The sequence below is a fragment of the Aphis gossypii genome, chromosome 2, assembly GCF_020184175.1.
Source record: "Aphis gossypii isolate Hap1 chromosome 2, ASM2018417v2, whole genome shotgun sequence".
NCBI lineage: Eukaryota > Metazoa > Arthropoda > Insecta > Hemiptera > Aphididae > Aphis > Aphis gossypii.
Genome location: NC_065531.1, coordinates 31917259 through 31944527, shown reverse-complemented (window position 1 = coordinate 31944527; position 27269 = coordinate 31917259). Strand labels below are relative to the sequence as shown.

At 26.5% G+C, this 27269-nt stretch overlaps 1 protein-coding gene and 1 long non-coding RNA gene across 5 annotated transcripts in view; one reads left to right on the top strand and one right to left on the bottom strand.

Moving 5' to 3' along the window:
* LOC114119817 (CREB-regulated transcription coactivator 1-like) overlaps positions 1 to 27105 on the bottom strand; it is a 34305-nt gene extending 7200 nt beyond the window's left edge. Inside the window, exons 1-5 of one of the 3 annotated variants that reach the window (XM_027981522.2) lie at positions 26341 to 27105; positions 3965 to 4256; positions 1189 to 1291; positions 968 to 1127; positions 605 to 802 (exon numbers count right to left, since the gene is read on the bottom strand). In XM_027981522.2, coding sequence (XP_027837323.1) covers positions 605 to 802; positions 968 to 1127; positions 1189 to 1291; positions 3965 to 4256; positions 26341 to 26457 — 870 coding nt within the window. In that variant the 5' untranslated portion in view covers positions 26458 to 27105. The remainder of the gene's footprint in view (positions 1 to 604; positions 803 to 967; positions 1128 to 1188; positions 1292 to 3964; positions 4257 to 26340) is intronic. The other 2 variants (XM_027981524.2, XM_027981526.2) reach the window with 2 other exon arrangements.
* On the top strand, positions 22334 to 25615 carry LOC126550499 (uncharacterized). Of its 2 annotated transcripts, none has more exons than XR_007604627.1 (4): positions 22334 to 22426; positions 24191 to 24299; positions 24368 to 24430; positions 25476 to 25615. It is a non-coding gene; the product is annotated as an uncharacterized LOC126550499 (long non-coding RNA). The 2 variants fall into 2 exon arrangements; XR_007604626.1 differs by lacking the exon at positions 22334 to 22426 and adding an exon at positions 23962 to 24054.
* Positions 27106 to 27269: the final 164 nt, after the last annotated feature.

The window sequence follows — 27269 nt, the reverse complement described above, 5'->3', positions numbered from 1 at the left end:
TGATCTATTATTAAATTTAAATTTAAGACATTATTTGTGTTCTTAAGTAGGTTTTTAATAATACTTTTATAATAAAGAGAGATCGTAAAATGTTACACAGCTAGTATTAAAATATTGTAAAAAAATATAAATATTGTTAAAAGTCAACATTTTATAAGTAATATTCTTAACTTGAAGTTTGATGATAGGTCAATTCACTCTAACACTAAACTACTAAAGTAAAGAACACAAGTTTAGTTGAATACAAATTTGTTATGTTCTGTGTGAGTTAGAGAGAAAATACAAAGTGTGCTGACATCCCCTTTACTAAATGGTGCAAAATTGATAAAATGTTGTGAAACCATGCATTGAAACAAACAAGCTAGCAATAACACTGGAAAAATAAATTTGATTCGTGATTCAACTATAAACAGCTCTAATTTTCAAAAACAAAGAGAAAATAAAACAAATGAATACTTTATATAAATATTTGATAAGGTTAAAATCGCGCATATTACATTTCAATTTTTGGCTACAAGAAATAACTCAAGCAATCAATCTACAAAACAGAAAATGAAAATGACATCAAATCTATCTGGGATGAAATTTTCTGAAGAAAACTCACTGGTAACACAATGTCACAAGTGACTAAGGTAGTTTGATTAGGAGAATCAGGTGGTGGTGAACTTGTAAATGAAAACCGTGTAGGTGGTGTACGGCTGTTAATTGATACTGGGGATAGGACACTTGGACTCTGGCTCGGAGTACCTTGAGAGCCTTGAGAACCTTGTGGACTACAACCATCTGTTGTTAGTGGACTCTGCTGAAACAACCATCTAATCTAGTCACATACTATAAAGGAACTTGGTTTTCCTTAATTTATGTTTTAAAAGATCTAAATTGTTAATTTTTTATGGATGTAGTTAGTATGAAAAATGCAAAAAGGTAATAAAAATAACAAACAATAATAGTATAATATTGATCTTACGTTGCTATTATAAGGAGATGACAAGTTATACTGGTCATCCTGATCAAGAGGGGCATGGATTGGCTGAGAAAACTGAAAGTTAGTGAGGTCTGGTAATGACCCAGTATTGTTACCAATTGGTATTTGAACAACGCCTGGTTCTTGTTGAGTGGTAAAAACGCTAGAAAAATTCATAATAATAATTTATTCTATTCCTAAGAGATTAAAAAATAATGGCTTACTGAATTCCAGGAACTCTAGGTACGTCGCAGCAAGACCTAGGTCTTTTATCCGGTGATGTTGATAAGTACCTTTTCTTATCATACTGCTGGTTATCCATCAACGCTAAATAAAATAAATTTTAAATGTAATAGTCAATTTAATATTAAGAGAAAAAAGTCGAGACTCGTGGTTAAAGTTGTCTGTTATATGCACACACATTATTAGCTTTCATATTTTATAGTGTTTAATTGACGGTGTTTTTTTTTTTTGTTCATATTAAGTACATCTCTTCGTTTACTAGCGTCAAATTATTATTTCTATACAAAAATCGAATACATCTACGTTTACTTTTAAACGAAGAAATGCCGTAACTAAAGATTGGCGCATTTGAGTTAAATCAAATTGGTTTTTTATATACAATTTATTTATTTCATAAATTATTAGTTTTATTAAAATCAAGTGTAAATCTGTAACGTACAAAAATGACATACTACATTGCGACTTGAATTCTTGATGATGTTTATTTTATTTTTTATGTATGAAAAATACAGCCATATAACAGCTATTATAATAACTCAGCACTCACGGAATATTATGATAATAATATAAAAAAATATAGCATTATTTGGTTACCACGTAAGAATATAATACAATAATATTATAAAATTATACCCATAAAATAAAACAAAAATAAGCGCCAATATATATTTTTCCAAGGGCATCGCCGAGAATAGTTACTAATACTGAAAAAGTTAATAAATTTTATATTGGAATTGTGCGTAAAAGATTAATTCTCAAACGTAGGTATACTACCCATCATTATAATATAAATAACGTGCTGCTCGATATCTTATTCGATTTTTGTACTCTCGACTGAAAATAAATTATACTTGTATATACATTTTAAGACATCTTACATGTTTTTGATCACACATGACACGGTAGTCTTCTTTATATTATAAACTTAAAAGATTCACTCTGCCTGCTTACTATTTAATTATAAAATCTTATCTTTCAGCCCTTTCAGGACATCACTTTTAAATGTACACACTCTGAAATAACAACGGAATGAGTTCCTCATTGCGGAATTTCATCCCATATTATATACAACATTTTTTGTTTCTAACCACTCTTAATACACTAATAATAATTATATCCGACTTGTAATAATATCTACTTTATACATTTTTGAATTATATACATATCTAACTATGTTAAATTGTTATCTGTATTTTAGGCCGTGGATTAAATTAAAATAAATAAATAGGTAGTTGATTACGCCGATGATGAAACATGATCCTCTTACTTTTCATGAAAAGTGCGGAAACGCCGAACAAGAGTGCCTAACATATGGTCTATGGGAGTATTCCAACTGACTTGTGACCATTTTATAAAAATTAGAAATTAGCAAATAGGTATAAAATAAAAATAATAATTTAAAAAGAGGTTATTTTAATAAGCTTTTAAGAACTAAAAAATATTGTGCAATTTTTAATTTTAATTTTAAAACTGAATATAGAAAAAATCATGAAGTATAAATGGCTTGCAGTATAAATATAAATTTTAAATATGGCTCGCAAGTTGAAAAAGGTTGGGCATGCCCGTGTTAAAACACTAACATTTTAACTAAAGAAAAAAATATATACATAGCCCATTATAGCCATCTAAAGAGGAAGGTCTGGACTCGAGAGACTTCCCTAGTTGCGCCGCTGTACTATATTTATGGGAATTTATTCTCTATATTTACTGTTAAATATCACGATCTTACATTTGAGCAAAGTATAACTTGGGCTCTGTAAATTAGAACTGAAAGACTAGTTCTAAATAATCACCTACGCATGCTTAACACTTTATATTATGCAATAATAGGTAATAAATACACTTACAATTTTTATAAGTTCAAAACTTTACTAAAACTGTAAACAATTCGAATATTAATAAAATTGACACCTCCTAAAATATTGCTCTGAGAAAGTTAACAAATGCGTCTACCTAAATGTATCAAATTATACCCTACATAATGTAGTAAGCAATATATTATTATAATAATTAAAATAATTCATAATAAAAGTGATTGTAAAGGAAAAAAGAAAAGAAAGAAGTGCAGTAATACATTTTTTTTTTTTTTTGAAGAATTTTATTTTATTCGCGGTCACTAATAACTAATAAGTAATATTAAATATATTCTATAAAATTAGTAATATTACCATATAGCAGATATGCAAACCTATGACTTTACATATACATGTAACTTTCAACATTTGTGTCAAATGTCGTTTACTTGTGTTTATATGTTTTAAGTTTTAAAAAGGGTTATTAAATTAGTTGACACGCATTGAAAATAAAATCCAACAAAATTGTTTACTTAAAAAATTCACCATCTCTGCTATATATAGTATCTCAATCCAGATTTCAGGTTTTACATTTTCATGTTTAAAACTGAAATCAATGAAGCCAAATATTTTTACAAACGATTGTTAAACTCCACAAACACCAAGGTACTAATATATGAATCTCCTAATCAAAAATTTGGTCTCCTCTACAATACTAGGTAATACCTAAGGTTAAAAGTAAAGTGCGATCTATTATAAGATTCAATAAAAAAAAAAAGAAGGAAAACATTGAAAAGTGTCATCATTCATCAGACCCCTTTCATCAAAAATGTTTATCATTATGTCATATTTGTTACTTTTAGCGTATATTCTTATTATATTAAACAATACGGATTATATTTTTCATGTAAAAAAAAAAAAATTAAAAATTAAGAGGAAAAAATAACATAGTTCAAGTGCTTACTTCTACGCTGAGATCCAGGACTGTGTAAATGAGCCAACGATTCAGTAGAACTGCTTTGCGACACACTCTGATGTAAAGCTGAATCTGAATGAGTACGCCTCCAGCTGGTATCAGGAGGAGGGGGTGATAAATAAGGACCACTAGAGTAGGGTGATTTATCAGACGATCGTTTTTCTGATCGCATTGGACCCACTGAACCAACACTACGGCCACGCTCTCTGTAACCGACTGATCGACCTCGGACTTGTTGGTTTGGATTAACAACCACTTCTTCACAACCATTAGCCATCAACTGTAAGTATTGTTTTATATTATTATTATGATACTTATAATTTTAGTAATTTATAAAAGATAATGTAAAGGAAGAAAAGAAAGAAAGAAGTATAATAAATTATTTTTGGAGCATTTTAACTTATTTAAGCAATGTTACCATATAGTATAATTCTGTCTAGATTTTAGATTCTATACATTTTCGTATTTTTGCTGTGTGTGATGTGTAAATATCACGAAGTTATAATAAAAATGAAAGGAGAAAATACATTAAAATAAGTTACAAAATATCTTCAAAAATAATCCTTTGAAGAAAATGAATATATTTTTTTAGATATTTATATTTTGATCTTAATAATAAATAACGATAGTGGAGAAAGAAAATACATTATATAGAGTTTAAAATTTAAATTTGCCGATAATAGTATTGATTTTAAACTTTTAAAGGGACAGTTCACAATTTATTATACATTTGTATTTGATTTCTATCTTCAAGTTGGTAGACACTTGAATAAATGTCACCAAGAGTATAATGTATATTGCAGTGGATCTATATTTAGAATTAATACGCAATCTGAACACAAAAATTATTGATAACAAAGAGAATTTCCAAAGTAACACCTAATAATGATAATACCAGTAAGTAGGGCTCGATTTCTAAAGCATAATAAGTAACAAAAAAGCAAGTAATTATTTTAAAACAGCAAAAAAAGAAGCATATATTTATTTTTAAAAAAGCAAACAGCTGCAATATTTGAAAAAAAAGCAAAAATAAATTGGTTTATTTGGAATCAGAATGAAGTGAAACGAATTTAAGTATAAAAATTAGATTTCTATCTCATATATATATATATATATAAAAAAAGCATATGCTTTAAAATCCTATCTCTATTAATAAGTAATAAAGATAATAATTTAAGCTTAGCTATCTATCAACGCATTTTAATGATTTGTTTTTGAAAGATAAGTTAGGTTAGATTACTTAGGGAAAATGTAAGTTTTAAATTAATCATCGTATTGAGAGTTTTAATGTGAATGCATATCTAAATTAACTGATGTACAATAATAAGTTTAATGACACTAGTACTTTATTATTTTTATTTAATAACACGTTTAAATATTAAGTAAATGATATTATATGTTTATATATGAGTATATTAAATTAATTACGTTTTATCAGTGGTTATTTATCTTATTATCTATGAGAAGGGTAAACAGTAATAATGTAATGTACAGACGGGTACGTTTTATATTTAAATTACATAGGTACTTGAAAATAGCATTATGTGCGTGTAAACTGTATACAAAGACTACATAAAAAAAACCAACAATAATACCTAATTATTATTATGCTTATTAGATAAATATTCAATAATGGCGCAAAATTGTTGAACTATTATTTTAATGAAATACCTAAAATAAAATAAAAAAAAACAAACTTATAATAAAGATTTTATCTAAATAAAATCTCATTTGGTTATAAATATTGCACAAAATAAGTGCATTTTAAAAATACGCAGTTTACGATATTAAATTATATAACCGGAGACATATCTATTGGCATTATACCAAATAGAATTATCAGTACTGTTTTAAGATATTTGGAGACCAGGAGAAAACTTTGACAAGCGCACTCCACCACCCTATCAGAATGAATAGGATTATGAAGGATATACTTCAAAATCCGAAAAATGGCTCTATATAATGTAGTACCTTGCAGTCGATAAAAAAAATAATTTATATGATTATTCACCTCATTCTTTGTTTATTCTTATCTATGAACTGCTAAATTCAAATATTTTAGCATGATTCTAGTTTATAAATATCATTATTACTAATAAATTAGACAGGCATTACTGTCACTGATTATGGCACGGTATCTTAGGAAGATAGTACAATACTTATACCAATTAAAGTAAATAATATTTACATAATTTTTGATATTTTATTAGGTATGTTATTTAAACGGATTAAACGACTTTTTAGGAATAATTTATTATCAGAGTATTTCTAAAGTAAATTCTATTAGCTAAAACCAATGAGGAATAGTATTCCTATTTAATTATCTAAATATTTGTATTAGCCACAAAAGTGGTACACATAGCCACACAGGTATCATCACTGCACCACAACTTCAGCTGTTTTAATGTACAAACGTGGGTATAAGCAAATTTATAGCAAGAGTTTTTCTTTAAAAAATACGTACGCGTAGTTTTCATTGCAAATTAATTATAAATATTATTAAATTTTATAAAAATTGTTTATAATTTCGTCCCTCCATGTACATCATGCAAGATAGGTTAAGAAAAAGTGTGCAGAATGATGTTTTAAATTTTTTTAATTAAGTGCTATTTGTTGCATTAGTCGCGGACCTAACATCACGATATGTTGTTATTTACTTTTTGAAGTATATTGACCAAGGAACTACTACGATAATAATTTTATTATAACGATAAAAGCATTCTAACTATGTACCATAATTTAACGTTGAGCAACGAGAACATAAATTTAAAGTTTGAATAGAAAAATAAATTGTGAAATCCGTAAATATATTTTCTAATTAATATTTTATAAATTCATTTAAAATACCTAAATCCAATTTAATTTTCACAATTGTTCTTTGTTATTACGCAACTGGTATTATGAAACTTTCAAAGGATTAAACTGTCAAATTTTAAATAATGAAATCAGTACACTGCGTATACTTGTAGGTACGTAAAACTGCAAAGAAGGGTTAAGGGGTTACCCAGATTTATTTTGTTTTACTCCCAACACATAATATAGTAATTAAAGAAAATTCATACATTAAAGTGGCTATTTATATCATATTTTAAATATAAATTCACAATATTAAAACACATTTTATATATTTTCTGCGGTGATTACGTTTTAATAGAATTGACAAAACCAATTCCAAAATAAATTGAAATGTTATCATACGGCATAAGGTACAACCTTGTTATTCATACAGTATAGGGGGAAATATTTGGAAGCGTCTTAAATGTTTTCTGCTTGATTAAGCTCTCATTAGTAAAATATTAAACTTGAGTTTTGGAATTTTATACAGTTTTGTTATGAATAATAGTTTTATGACCGTATCTAATAATAAAAAATATAAATAATATTCAGGTATTAGGTATTATAATTGTATAATTTACTATTTTTAAGTTGTTGCGACTGGTTCAAACCATAGGCGTTAGGTAGACTGGTATGCAGGTTAATTAAAATTAATAGTATTCAAATGTATTTTCGTACTAAAAAAAATAATATAAAAACGAAAATATATTCGTTGATTTTTTGTTATCAACAACGACGCATAATAAAATCTTCATTAAAAAAACAAAAAAGAAACTGTTACGCCTAGTCATTTAAAATTAATTTTATTTTGACGTTTTTTGGAAACAAGAAAAAAAAATCAAGAAAAGATTGATAAAAATCTTTTATTTTCAGATAAAAATGAAGAAATCGTTTCAAGAATGTGAAGTAAATCCCTACACTTTATCTAAACTAAACCGGAGTTGAACGGCTTATAACTTGTAAGTAGGTAATTGTAAGGTGGCTGTCCGGTGTAATTTAGAAAAAGTGCGGACGGGAAAGGGGATGGGATCACTTCACACACATCATCACTTCTACCAGACATCAAGCAACTTCCGTATGTACCAACGCGGCAATGCCTGATAATTTTTTTATATTAAAGACGACATTTTATTTTCACGAGACGATGTGAGCTGAATGTAGCCTACAATTTGCGGGTGATAGCGGTATTAGAGGATCATTATGATTCTACAATAGTGACGTGGTAAATAATATATAGAAGGTTATTATAAGTAACATATATTATCATAATAATAACAATTCAATATATTTTATTCAAACAGTTTTTTTTTGTCCGATAAAACATAATATAAGGTAACCGAGTTATATAATTTGACACGCGTCTAAAATATGATAATACACATTAGATATTATAATTAACTTATTATTACGGTATGTCGATCGCCGATGATTATTTAACATTTTTTTTTTTTTTTGTGGTATTTATTTTAGGTATCACGAATCCGTTGGCGGCGCGTAAAATCGGTGGCGGCGGTGGAAGAGGCGGGTGGGTTTCGCGTGCGTCGCGTCCCTTGCGATATTGATTGTGGTGTAGGCAAGCAAAGTTGCGTTCTATTCGAACGCGTGATCACAAGTAGGTCATCCACCGCCGCCGCCGCCGCCGCCGCCGCCACGATTACCGAACAGACCTGTGTGATGCGTGCGTGCGTGCGTGCGCGCGCGTGTCGCCACAGCCGCTCGCACGGCCGACGGGCGCGCGCGCGCGAATACTGTCCGTCCGTCTCCGCAGAAAATGCACCGACGGCGGCGGCGGCGGCACTCCGGAAGTAGGGCACCGCGGGCCACGTGCCAACGCGCGGAAACGGTGCCGGCTAGAGAGGAAAAACAAACTGGGGAAAATAAAAACCTACCGGGCCCGCTACCTCTTCGTTCGAGATTTCTTTCGGGATAAATAATAATAATATATGTTTGACGAGATAACGACAGAGTAGCCATTATTTTGAACGCACAATATAGTTAAATAAACCGTACGGTGCCCATTGCGTAACATTAATAATTATTGGTAATTTATATTACGCGTAAACATTGAACGGCGACGCGGACGTACGTACTATTATAATATTGTTGTGTACACGACGATGACGTTGTGTTTGTTGTTGTTGTTGTTGTTGCAAAAAGAATAAGCGTACACCCACCCCGTCGTACAAGACGCGCGTGTCCCAAACGCAATTCGCGCTCGTCGTTCGCGAATAATAATAATAATAATAACGTTTTCCCAGCGCCAGATTGATGATAATATTATTATTATAACACAATATTATTATTAATTGCGACTTATTTTAATATTATCGATTATATTATACTTTTGACGTTACGTTATTGTTATTATTTGTGAAATACCGTCCATTGTAATAATATTATTATTACCTCTGTGGTGCGCACGAAGATCGATAGCGAAGTCGGTTTTTATTTCACAGAATCGTATTTTTTCGTTAATTCGTGTACCGTCGGTGCGTCGTCGTACTGTGTCTAGTCTCTATAATTTTACGGTAGTCGTATCCTGCAATATGGACACTATATCGAAATTCGTTTGTTTCGAAGGTTTCGCAGAGATGTTGAATAATACAATAGAAGTACAGATTTTAATTATTGGGGCTTTCATTGTACGTTTACACCGTTGATTATAAACAGTGCTATTTATAATCAATGACTGTACGTAACCCTAATGACTAATATTATACGCATTGATATTTATCTTTCATAGTGTTTAAGTATCTGTACGAAATAAATAATAAAATAATAGCGTAAAAAGTACCTTTTAACTGCAATTCAAATAATACAGCACATTAATGAATTTGCGTATTTTGATGTTATGGTTATTATACTGTTTCATTTATAAAAACCTCTATTCATGCCACAATTTCGAAAACGACACATTTTCAATACATTATTATAAATTATGATTGATCGATTGTTTTTTTTTTTTTTTTTTTTTTTTAATTAAAACTTGAACTACTAAATTGGTAAATAACTATAAATAATCATTGATTTATATTATATTATTCTTATTTCTTAAATTCGCTAGTTTAATTCTCTAGAGAATTAACAAGTGACAGAATTCAGTTCAAATATTCTATTAAAAAGTATTTGTACCTACTTATAATTATTAGGTATTTAATACAATAAAATTGTTTTCTATTGTATTATAATTTCGTAAATACTAAAATATTAAAAACCTGTTTGATAATGTTCTTTTTTAACAATTAGGTACTCGAATTTGTTGATATAATTCTTGTATATTAATATTTGTTTAACGTAATATAAATGCTTAAGAATTTGATTACATTACGATGACTGCATAATGTATAATATAAATACTAATTTTTAGTGTCAAGTGGCTACCTAATAAAAGAGTAGGTAGCTTGTTTATTATTTTAATTTAATTTTATAGTTTTATCATTGAGTACGTGGCAAAACGAAAATAGTAGCAATAGTGTGTCGCATGGTACTGTATAATATCTAAGCCATGTACCTACCTACTCAAATATTTCAATACAAAACGTTGACATAAAGATCCAAATATCCTATAAATACATTGCTGGCCAAAAAATGGTACGTATTATAGACAGTGTTATACAGTAGATTATCGATTAGTATGCTGCAGAGTGAACTGCCGATGTCCGCCGGATGGGACGTATATACACAGTTACTGCAGCAAATTGCAAAATGTAATAAAAATGCTTGTAGCGGCCAATGGACACACATGTTCGCAACAAGTATAATACACGTCAGTTAATAATAATTGATGAATAACGTTTAAGCATAATCAATTGTATTCTATGGTAATTTGTATAATTAATTTACGAAGGTTTGGGTAATAAAATTATCAACTATACTTATTTAATAATATATTAATTATATTAATAAAATAAACTAAAATTATACTACATTATACATAAAAAAACTCGTTCACGTGACAATAAAAAAAACCGTAGGCAAACATCACGTAAATAATAAAAAAGGTAGCTTTGTATTACCTATTTAAAAGAGTAAATATTATTACATTGCGAAACAAAATTACTCGAATTTTATCATACATAGATATTATATATTGGCTGCAGGTACCTAATTATAAACATCAAAATAGTAATTTGTTAAAAAATATTAAAATGCAATGAATATAATAAATAGGTAAATTAAAATTTAACTACAAACAAGAAACATAGAATTTTTAATCGGGTGCTTATTTATTAAAATATATAAGTACATAGGAATGAAAAAGGTATAACAGGTGTGAAAGAGTTCAGTCTCGCGGTTGTTTAGTTGCAAGGCGAAGTTGTCAATGGCACGAGAGCCCAAGTAAAAACATGAATGTAGGCCATGACGCAGGCTCAACAAAGTGATCCCGGCCAGTCCAGAAACGCGAAATATTGAATAGGCCTCCGTGAACCCATCACATGAATGAAATTGGAACATTTTATCAACGAAATTATTTCACAATGCATCAATGGGCGAAATTGGATATCACACCACAGTTCAAAAGTAGTTTGTTTATTGGTTATTAAATATTACTTATTGTTGAACGAATGGTAAAATTAATACTAAACTTGTTTTCAAATTTCAATTCAACATATTTTAGTTTCATACAATAACAATTATCGGGATGAACTGTTTTGGTGTAACTATTTGATGGCAATTAAAATTAAAAAATAATTGATAGGTAACTTACAGGAAAAGTATTTTTCAAATAGTTGTATAAAATATTACCTATTGTTTTTAAAGCTACGAATAAATAGTTTAATTTAAGTCTAAACATGGCGTAACATTAGGTTGAATACATAATATAATATTACTAATATGACTACTGGTTAACTAGTAACAACACAAATACTATTTTAAAATTAAAATATTAAAAAAAGAAAAATAGATACCAATAAATTCTAAAAAGTAAAAGTTGGTAGATACTTTTTACCGTCGTCACGTTACAGAATTAACGTCAAATCATTGATGTTTTTTATAATAGTCCCATTATACAATCAAGTTTTATTTACACTCTATATAAGTGTCTAAAAGGGATGCATTTCCCAAGTATGGTGAGATTATAGTGACTGATTGTTAAATATGTAGTAATGGATATTTATTTTAATAAATCGCTATCAGGCGTTCCAAAAATATCAATTGGAGGGGACGACAAAAAAGTAATATGTATTATTATTACATTAAATGCTAATTGCTGACTGTAATTTAGTGTAATCAAACGCACGAGGTTAATATCATATAATTAGGTATATTCAAATTTCATACTATAATAAGTAACGAAGTAAAATATTGATATATTTAAATATATATACATTTTGATAACTTTTGCACTTGGCTAAAAAGAAGGGTCGATGGTGTTGGCATAGTTTTCAGGGTTAGGGGAAAATTAAAGTAGAGCCCTTTTAATTACACTAATACGATAATATGATAAAATAATCATCCAGATTTGCAAATTATTAGCAAGTGCGACCAACCAAGGTTATTCAAATTCATGATATTGGTGTTATAATGTTATTTTTAGTCTTCAGTATTAAAATAATAACACTAGCAACAATATATTAGCTGTGCTATACTAAACAATGAATAATTAGTAATCACGAAAATATTAAGTATTCAATGAGGTAATTAACAAGTAATTATGTATAAATAGTAATAGTCACTGTTTATTTCTGCTACACCACGTTTGTACATGTGATAACAAATTTCTACGAAGAAATTCGGATATTTTTATCATTATTTTTTACATTTCAACACCGCTAAACAATAATTAAAGACAATATTACTTTCAATCATTTAGAATTGTCAAAAACTTAGTTATTAGTTATATAATATAATAACTAAAAAGATGAAATAAAACTGTATCATTGATATTTCATAAATGATTAAGTTTAATAAGTCTATTCGAGTAATGCTTATTGCTTATTATTATCTAACTATCTAATTTGAATTTTTAAAAAAATTCCAAGTTTATCTGGTGTCTAGAAAATTTCTTAAAATGGAGACCAGGGAAAAATGGGCCAGTTGCTCCACTGAACGGTTCTGGGTGTTAGCAGTAAGAACGGGTTGACGAACTTATTTTAAGTGTTGTATGGGATGCATAGAAGGGAGTTGTTTTTGAAAATATAGTCTGGGCGCCACTGTTATTATGTATTACAAAGTAGGAAAATAATATTAATCCGGCAATTGATATTATATGCATTATGTATACATATGTAATGAGATAAACCACGTTGTATTTGAATTATAAATACCACAACAGCATGATAAGTTTTCTTCAACTGTCTAAACTCTGCAACTGGCTTAACTTTAAATATTTATGAGTATATACTTATCTAGTAACATTATCTTTGTAAAATATCGTTGTATAAAAGTGATTTTAAATATTGTCTTTAAAATAGTTTTAGTTTGAATACAACATTTATCATTAGAAAATACGACTATAGACATATAATTGGTGAATTATAATTATTTAGATTAATATAATTTATAATTCAATAAGAAAATCTGTCCAAAAAGTTCCGGTATTAAAACTATTAAATTTAAAAACAATAATTAATTATAATCAGTCTAGATGAGATATTATAAAAAAATATACATACTATCCACGTTCTAGCTACTATTTGAAATAAAACGCTAAGTTGTTATCTTATCAGTTATCACAGTTAGTTTCAAATTGTACGACGTACGTGATTGAAATTGTTTTTCGCTCGACGTTTTCAGCATACCCGAAATTAATAAACAACAAGAAGTGTATCTACATCGTATTTTATTATACATGAAACCTAGGGTGACCTAATCTATATTGATGAAATATTTTAACAATAATAAAGTTATGGAATTCTTTAGAGGATGAGATCTTAATATTGAATCATTGTCCATGTTTCGTTAAATGATGAAGACTACAAATGTAATTCTATGCCAAGAAGCATTTTCTAAGACAATTTCTTCATAAAAATGTTATCACAATTAAATAAAATAATATTAGTTTACGTGTAACATTATATAACACATAAAAAAATATTAACTTTGTTTCTTTATTAAATAAAAATAATCAATGGTTTTTAAATATTTTAAACCTTATTAATTAATTTATCATTAGCTCAAAAATCCTATCTACACATGAATTATTAATGAACTAACATATTATGTTAATATTGTTTTTTTTTTTAATATTTATCGTGAAATAAAGAATAAGCATCAATAAAATAATAAGTTAATTTCTTTCTTAAATAACATTTGTTTAGTAAATACTATAATTATTTACATCAGGAGTTATTTCATATTTTCCAGCTTTTTCTATGGTTAATAATTTAATTATCATTGCAATATTATAAGTAGTAGTATTATAAGTTGTAGGTATAAAATAATAGAAAATGTTTTTATTATTTTATTATGATGAATTGCACATTGTATGTGGCAATTCTAGATTCTAGACTTATTTAATACATATTTTATGTGTATAATAATGTTAGGTTAATAAATAATAATAATTGAAAAACTAGCTACAACCCACAGGCCATTAGGTCGGCAGAATAAGTACTTCGATTCCAGATAAGTAATAATCAATAAAGTTAAGTAAGTGTTTAATGATTATTTTAATAAATAATAAACAAAAAATTATTTGTAAAATAAGTTTGAAATAAATTATTAAAATAGTGGGAAATACTTCCTTAATTTGCGGACCACCCAAGAGAAGATATTATTATTAAAATTGTAATTTTAAAATACAGAATGAACTGTATTTGCATACTACGGAGTGTCTTTTGAAGAATAATTTAGGGTGATTTTTCATTAAATATTTAAAAAAATAAGGTAAGTAAGGGATTTTGTGAAAGGAATTGTTAAAACTAAATTGTTAGATTCTTAAAGCATTATTGTTAAGCAATAATACCTATTGAAATATTTGTATCTATAGACATTTTACCACTAACTACAACAGGAGCAAGGAGAGTAACTGAGGGGCCAAGTATTCTTAAAAGTAGTAACCACTAAAAAAAAGCTGGAAAACATGACGTAAAAATAGAAACCATAAGAAACATGTTTTTAGGATTTCATAACCAGCTCTCTCTACCAAAAGAATATCATTTTTTAAATTATTATGATTTGAAAAAAATTAAAAACACCCCAAAATCAGCGGATAATTTTTTTGACGTATAATTAAAATGTTTTTCATATTGTGGTTATAAAAAATATTTTCTATACAAATTATTTGTTTTCAAGGACATATAATAACCATACTATTTCCGTATTGTGTATAGAAGTAGGTTTTTTTTAAAAAATTAAAGAAGTTATGGAAGAATAGATAATACAATTATATAACTGTACCTCACACATATAAAATAATAACCTTTATAATTACAATCCTGTAGGATCTCATCGACATTAATAATGGTATAAGAAACCATGCGATATTTCAGTTTTTTTTCTACAATAACATAATATACTAGCACAACATTTTTATAAAATAGAAACGCACAAATCAAACATAACTATGGTTCTAAAAATATTTTGTAACTAGTTACAACTATAAAATTAGGTTTAACATATAAAGTTTATCGGTAAAATATTTATTCAGTTAATAACGAATTTACGGCTTATTTCAAGTTCAATGGTATATTTTGATTTCGTATAATTTTGAAATATTGGATACCTACACAGATGTTACATTTTAATCACTATTTTAGTTATTATATAATGATAATGGTTGCAAACCCGATTTTAATTTTTAGACTAAATACGATTAACAACTACATTATAGAATTAAAATTTTACTATTTATTCAAAAGTAACTTCGTTATTAAATGCATTGACAATCATTAAGTATGATGTCAATATCATAAATTCATAAGCACAACAAAATAAGATGAAGAATGACCTTCATGCTAGAGGAAAAATCAAATATTATGTAAAAATAATAAAATACTGTTTAAAATCTGAATAGTTGTATAGTTTCTATTTTATGTATTTTTATCTAGGAAAAAAGAACAATTTTAAAGTAAAAATAATTATATTACATCGAAATATACAGGTATAATTGTATTGTTGCATACCATTTACTATAGTCATATTGATACCGAACTAAGTAAATTAAATTAATTATGAATTTATACATTTAAAATCATCTAGAAAATAATGAAAAAATATAAATTTTTAGTAAATTGTGCATTGTTTAATATTAGCGAATTAAAACCAATACTACCAATACAACCGGTTCGCAGAGAAAATCTTTTGATTGTGGCAAATATTATATACAGTCTAGTTAGTGTGTAATAGTACCTAGTTGTGGAACACCTATGATTTTCGTTTTTCACCTTGGATTAGGGCCTTGAAAATTAATGATATCCGGTTATTCAGGACTAGGTATAAGATAATCATACACCGTTGTACAGAGAATAGATGAAGTTTAGTACTTCAAAAGTATCATGTAAATATTAATATTATAAGTCTAAAATTGTAAAATTATTTAAAAAAATATATTCTCTTACACGCAAGTTGTAATATAGTAGCTAAATTAACTATATTTAAAAACATATTTATGTGCCCATTAATTACTTTACAATTTAATTATAAAAATATTATTTGGAATAATCTATGCATATAATTTATAACAGATTTATTTTAGTTTATAACTGGATTACTTATTGGTACAATAAAGAAATTATTATAAAATAATAACAAGTAACAGCTTAAGTATTTATTGATGTACGTAAAATATGGCTATTAGTTATTACTTATCACACATTTTTATCCTTTATAGGTATGTTAAATGTAGGTATTATTACTTATTTATAAAAAATGTAAATGTGCTTTAAACTGTATTTATACCGCAAGTGATATAATTACCATTTTTAAAAAAAAATGTATTGTAAACATCATAGTATGAAACAAATAACAAACACAATTTTTATCATAAAATTAATCCTATAACATGCTAAGAAAACATATTACTGAAGAATTTTGCTATAATGTAACATATTATTTAGGAAGAAAATTATTAGTTGAGATGTAGAATTATTGTACATTTATAGTAGACGTCAGTCATTATATTATTACATCTGTTATCCATAGCACTATAATATTATTTTAAAGAGAAAACGCGTATATTTTAAATGCGTGTGTAGGCACTCCATCAGAAAATATTTTGATTGATAAAATTATTTATTTTTGCATAGTTTATTTTTGGAATGTACTAAAAGTAGAACATATTAAAAACATATATAAATTAGTATCAAAAATTAATTTAGATTATTTCACGTGGAAATATTTTTAATGTTATTTGATATTGTACTGTATAGAATAATCCCTGTGAAATTCTAGAAACTAAGAGTTGTATATATACAATAATTGTCTATGGTAAGCTATTGATTTTATAATAATATCGTATTTATTTATTTCTGAAAATATTGGGACGTGAACACGGATTATACTTAAAATGTTTCATTTTCAACAACATTTGAAATGATCAGACTTTATTAAAAAGCATTTTTTTTTTAACTAGATGGTTATCGCATTAACATTTCAATTAAGTAATATCACATCGCTACCCTGAGCCCGAGGTGAGCGAAACGAGATAAATTCCTGTAACAATAATAATTTATCCTAGATTCCACTGCAGTCACAGTGTATTTCCCTCAGCATTTATGATTAGGTATACATAGCTAGGTGCACTACCTATAAATTAATAAATTATAAATATGATATAATGATAATGATTCCATTAAAATAAATTATTAACAATAAATAAATACATAAAATGCTATTTGACCTCAGATTTTTTCAAATAGTTTACCAGATTTTACATAGTCGTGTAAATTTTACTACACAATACGTCATATACGTGTATTAACCTTTTAGTTATACATAATGTATTACATTTGAGCACCTTATATACATATATATCTGATATATAAACTCGATTTATAGTTAAATCCATGACATAGGTACGCGAAGTTGAATCTACAATATTAGAATTGTAGTAAAATCAAAAACTTAATATTTTTTTAAGAAAATATATTAGATATCTTAACATTTAAATATTTTAGGACGAAAAATGAATAACACTGTAAAATTAAACACTTTAAAATAATGTTCTTAGTAACTACGATGCGCGATGGTATTACAATTTTGAATTTTCAACTTTGTAGTCTAAATTCATCTGGGAAAACACAGTACCTCTAATTAATAATGGTTTTTAGAACATTTTAATAAACGTCAATCAAAATATGTTTTAACATGAAAATCAAATTTATAATTGGATAGAACTGTGTAGATTATTTGATTAAAAATATTAATTCGAAATTGATGAAAAAAATAGTTATTGGTACATCAAGTAATAAGTATGACGTCATTGTCCCACCAATAGTGTCGAGGTTGCAGAAGGTATTTACGTACCTATAGGTACTAGAAAAAACAGATCAATTGTAACACTATTATGTATATTTATTCAAGTGCAAAAATGTGTATAAAATTCATTAGTTATGGATTTTTGTGAATAAGGATAAAAGTAAAATATTTTTTTCTTTTTGAAAACATAGTTACAATATTTCAATATAAATATAATAACTTATCTATTGTCTTCATAACTTAAGCCATACACTTGAAAACTAGCTAAAACAAACAGTACCAAAATTAATTTCATCGAAAATATATAATAAAACACATAGCGTTAACAAAAACAAAACGGAATTAAAATATTATCAACTGTGATGAAATTGTTTGATCTTTGACCGTATTCAGAAGGAATCGGCCAAGTGCATACATCGGGGACTAAACATATAATAGGTACGCAAGTTAAATAAAATATTCGATAAGCATTATTTAACATCCATGTACTACTCTAATAATTGAATATAACATTTGGAGTTTTGATGCCTATAATATAAAGACTTAAATAACTGAATACATTGTATTATAGTTTATTATAAATGATAGTCTTTTTTTTTTTTGATAAATAGACATATTACGACTATGTATAAAAAGAAGACCTAATTTAATGAATAATCAAGTACTTTTTATTTTAATTATCAAATAAGGATTATGCTCGCGCTCTGTATAATATACTGCACATTCAACACGTTAATGTGTACCTATTAGTTTATTATCATTGATCAGCTTGATCCAAAACGTCATTCAATAATCTTGTTGAATAACATACGCACATTACGAAAAAAATTACCTGCTAAATACTCACAGAAGCAATAACTAAAAAACAAAATGTTTTTATTAGCTCATTAACTAGCGTTTTGCTAACGATAATAATAACAATGTTTTTATTTATTATCATGTACTGTAAAAGGAACTATAGAAATCGTATAAAATAATTTCTCTATAGCACGTACAATTTAGTAATGTATTGGCCTTGAGAATACACGAAAATCGTTTAGAATTAACTGAACTCGTTCCATCTGTCATAGAATTGCATTCTATTAGAACGTAGGTACGTTATTTAACTATAACTGCATATTGCATGTATATAAATACATCATGTAAAACACCGATAAATTTACTTATTAAAATGCAGTTTAAATACAGAAAAATAATTGTATTGATACCACAATTAAAACATGATAAAAGAGGTAAATATAATATCACTATATTATGCAGGATTTTTTAACGGAAACTGGCTTTCCTCTACATCGTGTCCCGTCAATGTTCCATGGGTAAACAAAATTCGGTAACACATAATGGCGCCAAAATATATATTTACCTATGACTATTATGATAGGTAAATTTAGTAGGCAGGAATTGATTTTTGTCATTGAGTGTACAAATTTAGAAAAAATTAGTAGTTATAATAAAGATATACTGATATTTTACTTATTTGTGTTATTTTTGAATGTTGATAAAACGATTTATTTAATAGGCAACATAAAAACTATACTTGGTGTAAGTAAGGTAAGGTAAATATAAGAAATAGGTGGGTGTTAAAATTTTCTACGGAGGTGTCTAATGTTAGAAAAATTTTTGAACTTTAGCACCACTGGTAACACATTACGTAAAAAATACAAGTATTAATTTTTCTACGACACGGTAGTGGAAATCTAACATGAGAAGCTAAACAAATCATAATAATAATGGAATGATTGATGATTTTACAATAATGTGTTTTCTTAGAGTGTCTGTGATGCTTGTTGTAAAAATAAAAAACTTCAATATTCATCATTGAAAATGGTTTCTGATCATGGGCGTAGGTTAGGAGGGTGTTTTAGGTGTTCAAAGTTTCAAACACCTCCTGAAATTTAAGATAAAATGATTTAAAAATAAATATTATGAATTAAATTTAATGTATATATCTAGACTAAAACCCCCTCCGGAAATATTTCCTATTTACATCCATGTTTCTGGTAGTGATAGATACGTAATTATAGGCCTAGTTGAAACTTAAGGAATACAATTTTTTAAGTATATTTTAAAACAATCGGGAAAAACCGGAGAAACATAAATTTTATTCTTTAGTTTTAATTTAAGAACGAATAACCATAGACTTGATATTTTTAAGATATTCATAATAATAATAGCATTCTTATGAAACCGATTATATACAAAAATAATTTAGCTCTATTTTTGTGTACCTAATTAATACATACTTGAAATTGTACTTTTTTTTGATTTGTACCTGATAAAACATTTATGAGTGAAAAGATTAAAAATTGAGTACAATTTTCCCCATAATATGTTCTTATGATATTTTAAAAATATTAAAAAACAGTAACAATTTATTTAAAAAAAAAGCGTTTAAAATTCAAATTTTGACAAAATTTAATATTCAATCTTATAATAGCGATTTATTTTTGTTATTTGTTATAAATCAATTTACACTGATTTATTCAATGAAAAGTTATACTCAAGATCTGTTATATAGAAGTGTCATCCCTGGTATTTTATTAAGTGTATTGATTGCATAAAAAAAATCATGTAATTGGACATTGATTTTCAAAATAACAAATTATATAAATTAATACGTATTACGTAATCTAAATTATTGCACTCGTATTTTCGATTCAAATGTTGAGTTTGTTATTTATTAGTATAATGATTGAAACATACTATCATTAATACACAAATAAAACATAAATTTATATTTTACAGATAGTATGATATATATTTTTTAAGAATATAATAAACTATATTGGTTTGGTAATTTATAAAATTAGTGTTAAGTCAGCATATGTTATTGGTTGATTTCATTTTTGTATTATAGGTACCTACTATGCAAAAATATAATATTATGAACAGGACTTATCAATTATGGTATACTACATATTTAAACTTTTAAATAATAACAGAAAATACCAATATTGTCTAAAAAATGTATGATTTATAACAGTTTTACAAATTATAATATGTAGCTAGTTAAATAATAATAGTACCTATTTATACTAAAACTATTGTAATAGGTACTTAGGTTATTTACATATAAAAAAACAAAAATAATTTTGAATTAAAATAAAATTTTAAAACTTAGTTTTATTCATAATACTCACACATTTTAAATTTACGATAATAATTATCTTATTCGGATACAAATTAAAACGTGGCTAGACTTTAATATATATTATGGATAGATTTTATTAGTAAATTCTTCAATTCTAAGTTTGTGTCGTTTGTCATAAACTAATATTAAACTAGCTAAATAAATTTGAAGATACATCATCAAATTTATTAGCAATGAGCCTTCACTCGCAGTATTATTCAAAGAACTATTTTAAATGATGCGTTTTTATGATAATACTGCATTTTTGAAATCACATTATTTTCTAAATTAAAAACAATAAATTATCGATCATTTGCTATCTACATACTGTTTTGTAGAAAATTTTAGTTTTTTGTTGTATCTATTTTAAAAAGTAATTTTCTATTAAGGCCTATACACAGTTTATTGGTGCATTAAAATCTCGATTAAAATGTAATCGTACATAATTTACTACTGAGGTGTAAGACAAATAATAATTTTTGATAAATATAAAAAAATTTAAAATTGTATATATTAGTTAGGTTAGATATAGTTTACAGTTGCAATTGGAGTTGCAATTCAATACTTTGTTCCCTAAAGTTCACAATCTTTATTACAAAATACACTGCATTTTAATATATAATTTATATACATTAGTTATTTTACATTCATTAATTATTATTTGATTCTATAAATATTTACTCATTAATTTTTTTTTAAAAAAATGAATTAGAGCTCTTAAATTATAATTTTAAAAGCTTTCCACATTACCTGGCTTAAAATTTAAGATTTAAGAATAACTATTTTTTTTTTATAGTTTTTATATCATCTAGATCACTTATATGGTCATCATATAGAGGGTAATCAAAGGGATTTTTCAATGTAACATACATGTTTATAAATTAACATTACATAGTAATTTTAGAGAATTTTTGATTAAAATATTAAATAGGTATGTTAAGTTGCTGGCAGGTAAGTTAATGTATGTAACAGATTCCTAACTACATAATTATTTTATTCAAACAGCGTAGTTATTTATTTTTATTTTACATTTGTACTGTTTTAATGTTTACCTTGACAGTCAATATACTGGCAACTTTACTGTGTTACACTCATTTGACATGCACAATTTCATGACATAGCAGGTAAGTAACTACTTCAGTTTTTAAATAACAGAGGCATAGGTAATACTTTTATTAGATAAAAATATAATTTCTAAAAATTACTTCTATGTTTATACACATAATTAATTCCTTATGTTATTTAATACAATCTACTTAGTTAATTGGATAACATAGGAAGTAAATCACTAACAAGTGGGAATCACTTGGATTGTTAAAGTGGAACTTGCAAACTAAATATAACTAATACAATCCAAAGCAAAAATGATGTATTTTGTAAAATATTGTATTTCATGAAATAATATATTAAAAATATTTACAATTTTTCAACCACTAGGATTAAGCAAGCAGTATTAAGAAAGAAATTAAAAAAAATTACCCAGCTTAAATAATGCTAAAAGTAAACCATTTTTAGTTGTATAAAATTATATTTTCCACAGGACAGCAACCCAAATTTGAATGATTTGTAGAAATATTTATTGTTGTAAATACTCATTATAAATCAGTTTCATATAGCATCAAACAAGAATTAAATAGCGATTAAATAACAGAAGCTTAGTCCAACAACCACTTAAAACTACAAAACTACCACACATGTGCAACATTGTTGCCAACTTTTATTAGTGGCACTAACAAAACAAACTTACGTTAATATTTGTAATAATATACCTATGTATGAAAAATGTTTCAATTACATTTTATATTGTGTTGAATATAAGCAAAGCAAATTTAATTTAAAATAAAAAATTATAGCTAGCATAAAATATAAACATATGAAGTAGGTATTCAAATATTTTACATATTAAAAATTTTTAGTTCAAACTAATTGATATTCAATAGGCTTATACTATTTATAAATTAGAATACATAAGTAGGAATGAAGAGTTATTAACTTCCTAACTGAAAATTAGTTATTTAGATACCTAAATAATACATGTTTTCCTTGAACTTTTTAATTAAACATTTGCAAGAAAATAGTTTTGTCCATATTGTTGACTATTGACATACCTTCACTTTTTGTTTATCATCATAATATAAATTTGTCAATATTTATTATTCAATATATCTGTAAGTATGTGTACTTAAATATTAAGTAAATGATATTTTAAAAAATTAAAATGTTTATTTTCTTTTCATATTACTAATACGTCTATCACCTATGCCCTATTATAAATAAAATAGATAGAAAAAATATTTCTAATTCTTATTTTATATAATTTTTTTTTAAAAAAATGAATTAGAGCTCTTAAATTATAATTTTAAAAGCTTTCCACATTACCTGGCTTAAAATTTAAGATTTAAGAATAACTATTTTTTTTTTATAGTTTTTATATCATCTAGATCACTTATATGGTCATCATATAGAGGGTAATCAAAGGGATTTTTCAATGTAACATACATGTTTATAAATTAACATTACATAGTAATTTTAGAGAATTTTTGATTAAAATATTAAATAGGTATGTTAAGTGCTGGCAGGTAAGTTAATGTATGTAACAGATTCCTAACTACATAATTATTTTATTCAAACAGCGTAGTTATTTATTTTTATTTTACATTTGTACTGTTTTAATGTTTACCTTGACAGTCAATATACTGGCAACTTTACTGTGTTACACTCATTTGACATGCACAATTTCATGACATAGCAGGTAAGTAACTACTTCAGTTTTTAAATAACAGAGGCATAGGTAATACTTTTATTAGATAAAAATATAATTTCTAAAAATTACTTCTATGTTTATACACATAATTAATTCCTTATGTTATTTAATACAATCTACTTAGTTAATTGGATAACATAGGAAGTAAATCACTAACAAGTGGGAATCACTTGGATTGTTAAAGTGGAACTTGCAAACTAAATATAACTAATACAATCCAAAGCAAAAATGATGTATTTTGTAAAATATTGTATTTCATGAAATAATATATTAAAAATATTTACAATTTTTCAACCACTAGGATTAAGCAAGCAGTATTAAGAAAGAAATTAAAAAAAATTACCCAGCTTAAATAATGCTAAAAGTAAACCATTTTTAGTTGTATAAAATTATATTTTCCACAGGACAGCAACCCAAATTTGAATGATTTGTAGAAATATTTATTGTTGTAAATACTCATTATAAATCAGTTTCATATAGCATCAAACAAGAATTAAATAGCGATTAAATAACAGAAGCTTAGTCCAACAACCACTTAAAACTACAAAACTACCACACATGTGCAACATTGTTGCCAACTTTTATTAGTGGCACTAACAAAACAAACTTACGTTAATATTTGTAATAATATACCTATGTATGAAAAATGTTTCAATTACATTTTATATTGTGTTGAATATAAGCAAAGCAAATTTAATTTAAAATAAAAAATTATAGCTAGCATAAAATATAAACATATGAAGTAGGTATTCAAATATTTTACATATTAAAAATTTTTAGTTCAAACTAATTGATATTCAATAGGCTTATACTATTTATAAATTAGAATACATAAGTAGGAATGAAGAGTTATTAACTTCCTAACTGAAAATTAGTTATTTAGATACCTAAATAATACATGTTTTCCTTGAACTTTTTAATTAAACATTTGCAAGAAAATAGTTTTGTCCATATTGTTGACTATTGACATACCTTCACTTTTTGTTTATCATCATAATATAAATTTGTCAATATTTATTATTCAATATATCTGTAAGTATGTGTACTTAAATATTAAGTAAATGATATTTTAAAAAATTAAAATGTTTATTTTCTTTTCATATTACTAATACGTCTATCACCTATGCCCTATTATAAATAAAATAGATAGAAAAAATATTTCTAATTCTTATTTTATATAATTTTTTTTTTAAATCCACTTAAATAAGTTTAAAATATTTTTTTACTAAATATAACTTGTACCTAATACAAATTATTTGTATTAAAATATAAAATTTTATAATCATTTAAAACAGGAACCAACATAAGAACATAAGTTACAATAACTTAAAAATGGTAGGTAACAATAATTTACATGCTTGTTTACAAACTTACAAATCTACATTGCATAATATTTATTCATGTTACAGATTACATAATTATAGCTTTAATGGAAGACCAATGTACTGTCAACTTATTTAGAGACGAAAAATATGGAATAAATTGAAGTGTAGTTTATATAATACTCAATAATAATGTTAAGTATAAACATTATTGTTGTAAGAAGAAAGCCTACATGTATGTTAATAGATACATAATAAACATATTTTATATATTCAGTTACCTTCTCATTTGTTTATCTATATTATATGAAAGTCTACCTACAACAATATTTGCAAATAATAAATGAATAAAGATACAAGATAAAAACATAATTCTTTAATATGATTCAAATACAACATTTTAAATATATACTCATTAAATAGAACAAACTAAAGCTTCATTAGCAATGAATAGACTATCAAAATAAGTATGTAGGTAGGTAATACACGGCAAATTATAAAAAAAATTCATTTGCAGTTTACAAAACAGTAAATTAATAAATCAACACGTTTGAATAGATTAAATACATTTAGACAATTTTAATCATTATTTATTATTTAGATAAGTTACCTAATAGATTTTGATTAATAATTATAATATTTAGGGTTCCAAATATAACTAGACACAGTCAAATCAATTGAAGTCAAAAAATAATTATTACTTTTTTCATTTTTCAGAAAAAATTTATTATTTTATGTAGTGAACTAATTGGTTCCTATAAAGTATAGGTAAGTCTTAACATATTAAACAGGCGCCAGATAGATGTAAAGGGGGGCATAGATCCTTGTCCCCTAGGATCCGTGCCTGGTATTAAATATTTGAATACATTTAAATTCACATTTGTTAATGGGTTCGAGGTAAAGGATAGGTAAAAAACAGTTGTAGGTATATACTAACATCATGTCATCATACCTTAACATTTGTGGCGTCAGACACTTCTCGCATAATTTTCTCGAAAGCTGCCGTTTCTTCTGCTTGTTTCTGATTGTGTAAAGCAATCTTTTCGCTAAACTTTCTTGGGTTTGCCATTGTCCACGACGCTTTGGCGTTTGATCGTTTACCGGGGAGGGGGGGTCAAACAATCGTTCAGACCGTCAAAAACGGCGTTTTATTCGTTCGAGGACGAATAGTAGATTGGTATCTGTTACACGTTTGTTGGTACATCAACAAAATTTCAATAAAACGCGTACACTACATTTACATGATGCGATGCGCAATTGATATAATATAATACACATTTTCTAATCACTACGGGCTCACGCGGGAAATCACTACTTAAGAGAAACAGTGAAAAAAATCTTTAATATAAACCACGCGAATCGATTTATTACGTATAGTGAAACATAAATGCCATTATATCGTTACACAAACCAAAAGCCCAGAAGAAATATCGGAACAATTGGTATACATTTGCGACAACAGCACCGCTAACATGTTGAACGATCATAAAAAAAAAAAAAACCAATAAAACGACGGCGAAGAATTGTCGATTAATGATATTTTGTAAAATTGCACTTAACGTCGTTCACAGTAAAAACAATAACAAACACAACGAAATATAATAATATAATATGGAATAAAAATGTTCGGGCGACGGAGACGGAGGAAAACGATCGCGCACGATAACGACGTCTACCTGTTGGCGAATACGGGCGCTTATTGAAAAAAAAAAAATAATAATAATTCTCCGAATTCAACGCGATTTCGGGAGATGGTGATTGTGATTTGTGATAACGACGAAATGGTGGGGGCGTATCTTGGCAGAAAATCGTTGCCAAAGAGGTTTACACTAACTGCGCACCATCATGCCGGAACATTGCCAGCCCTGTGCATTGAGATTG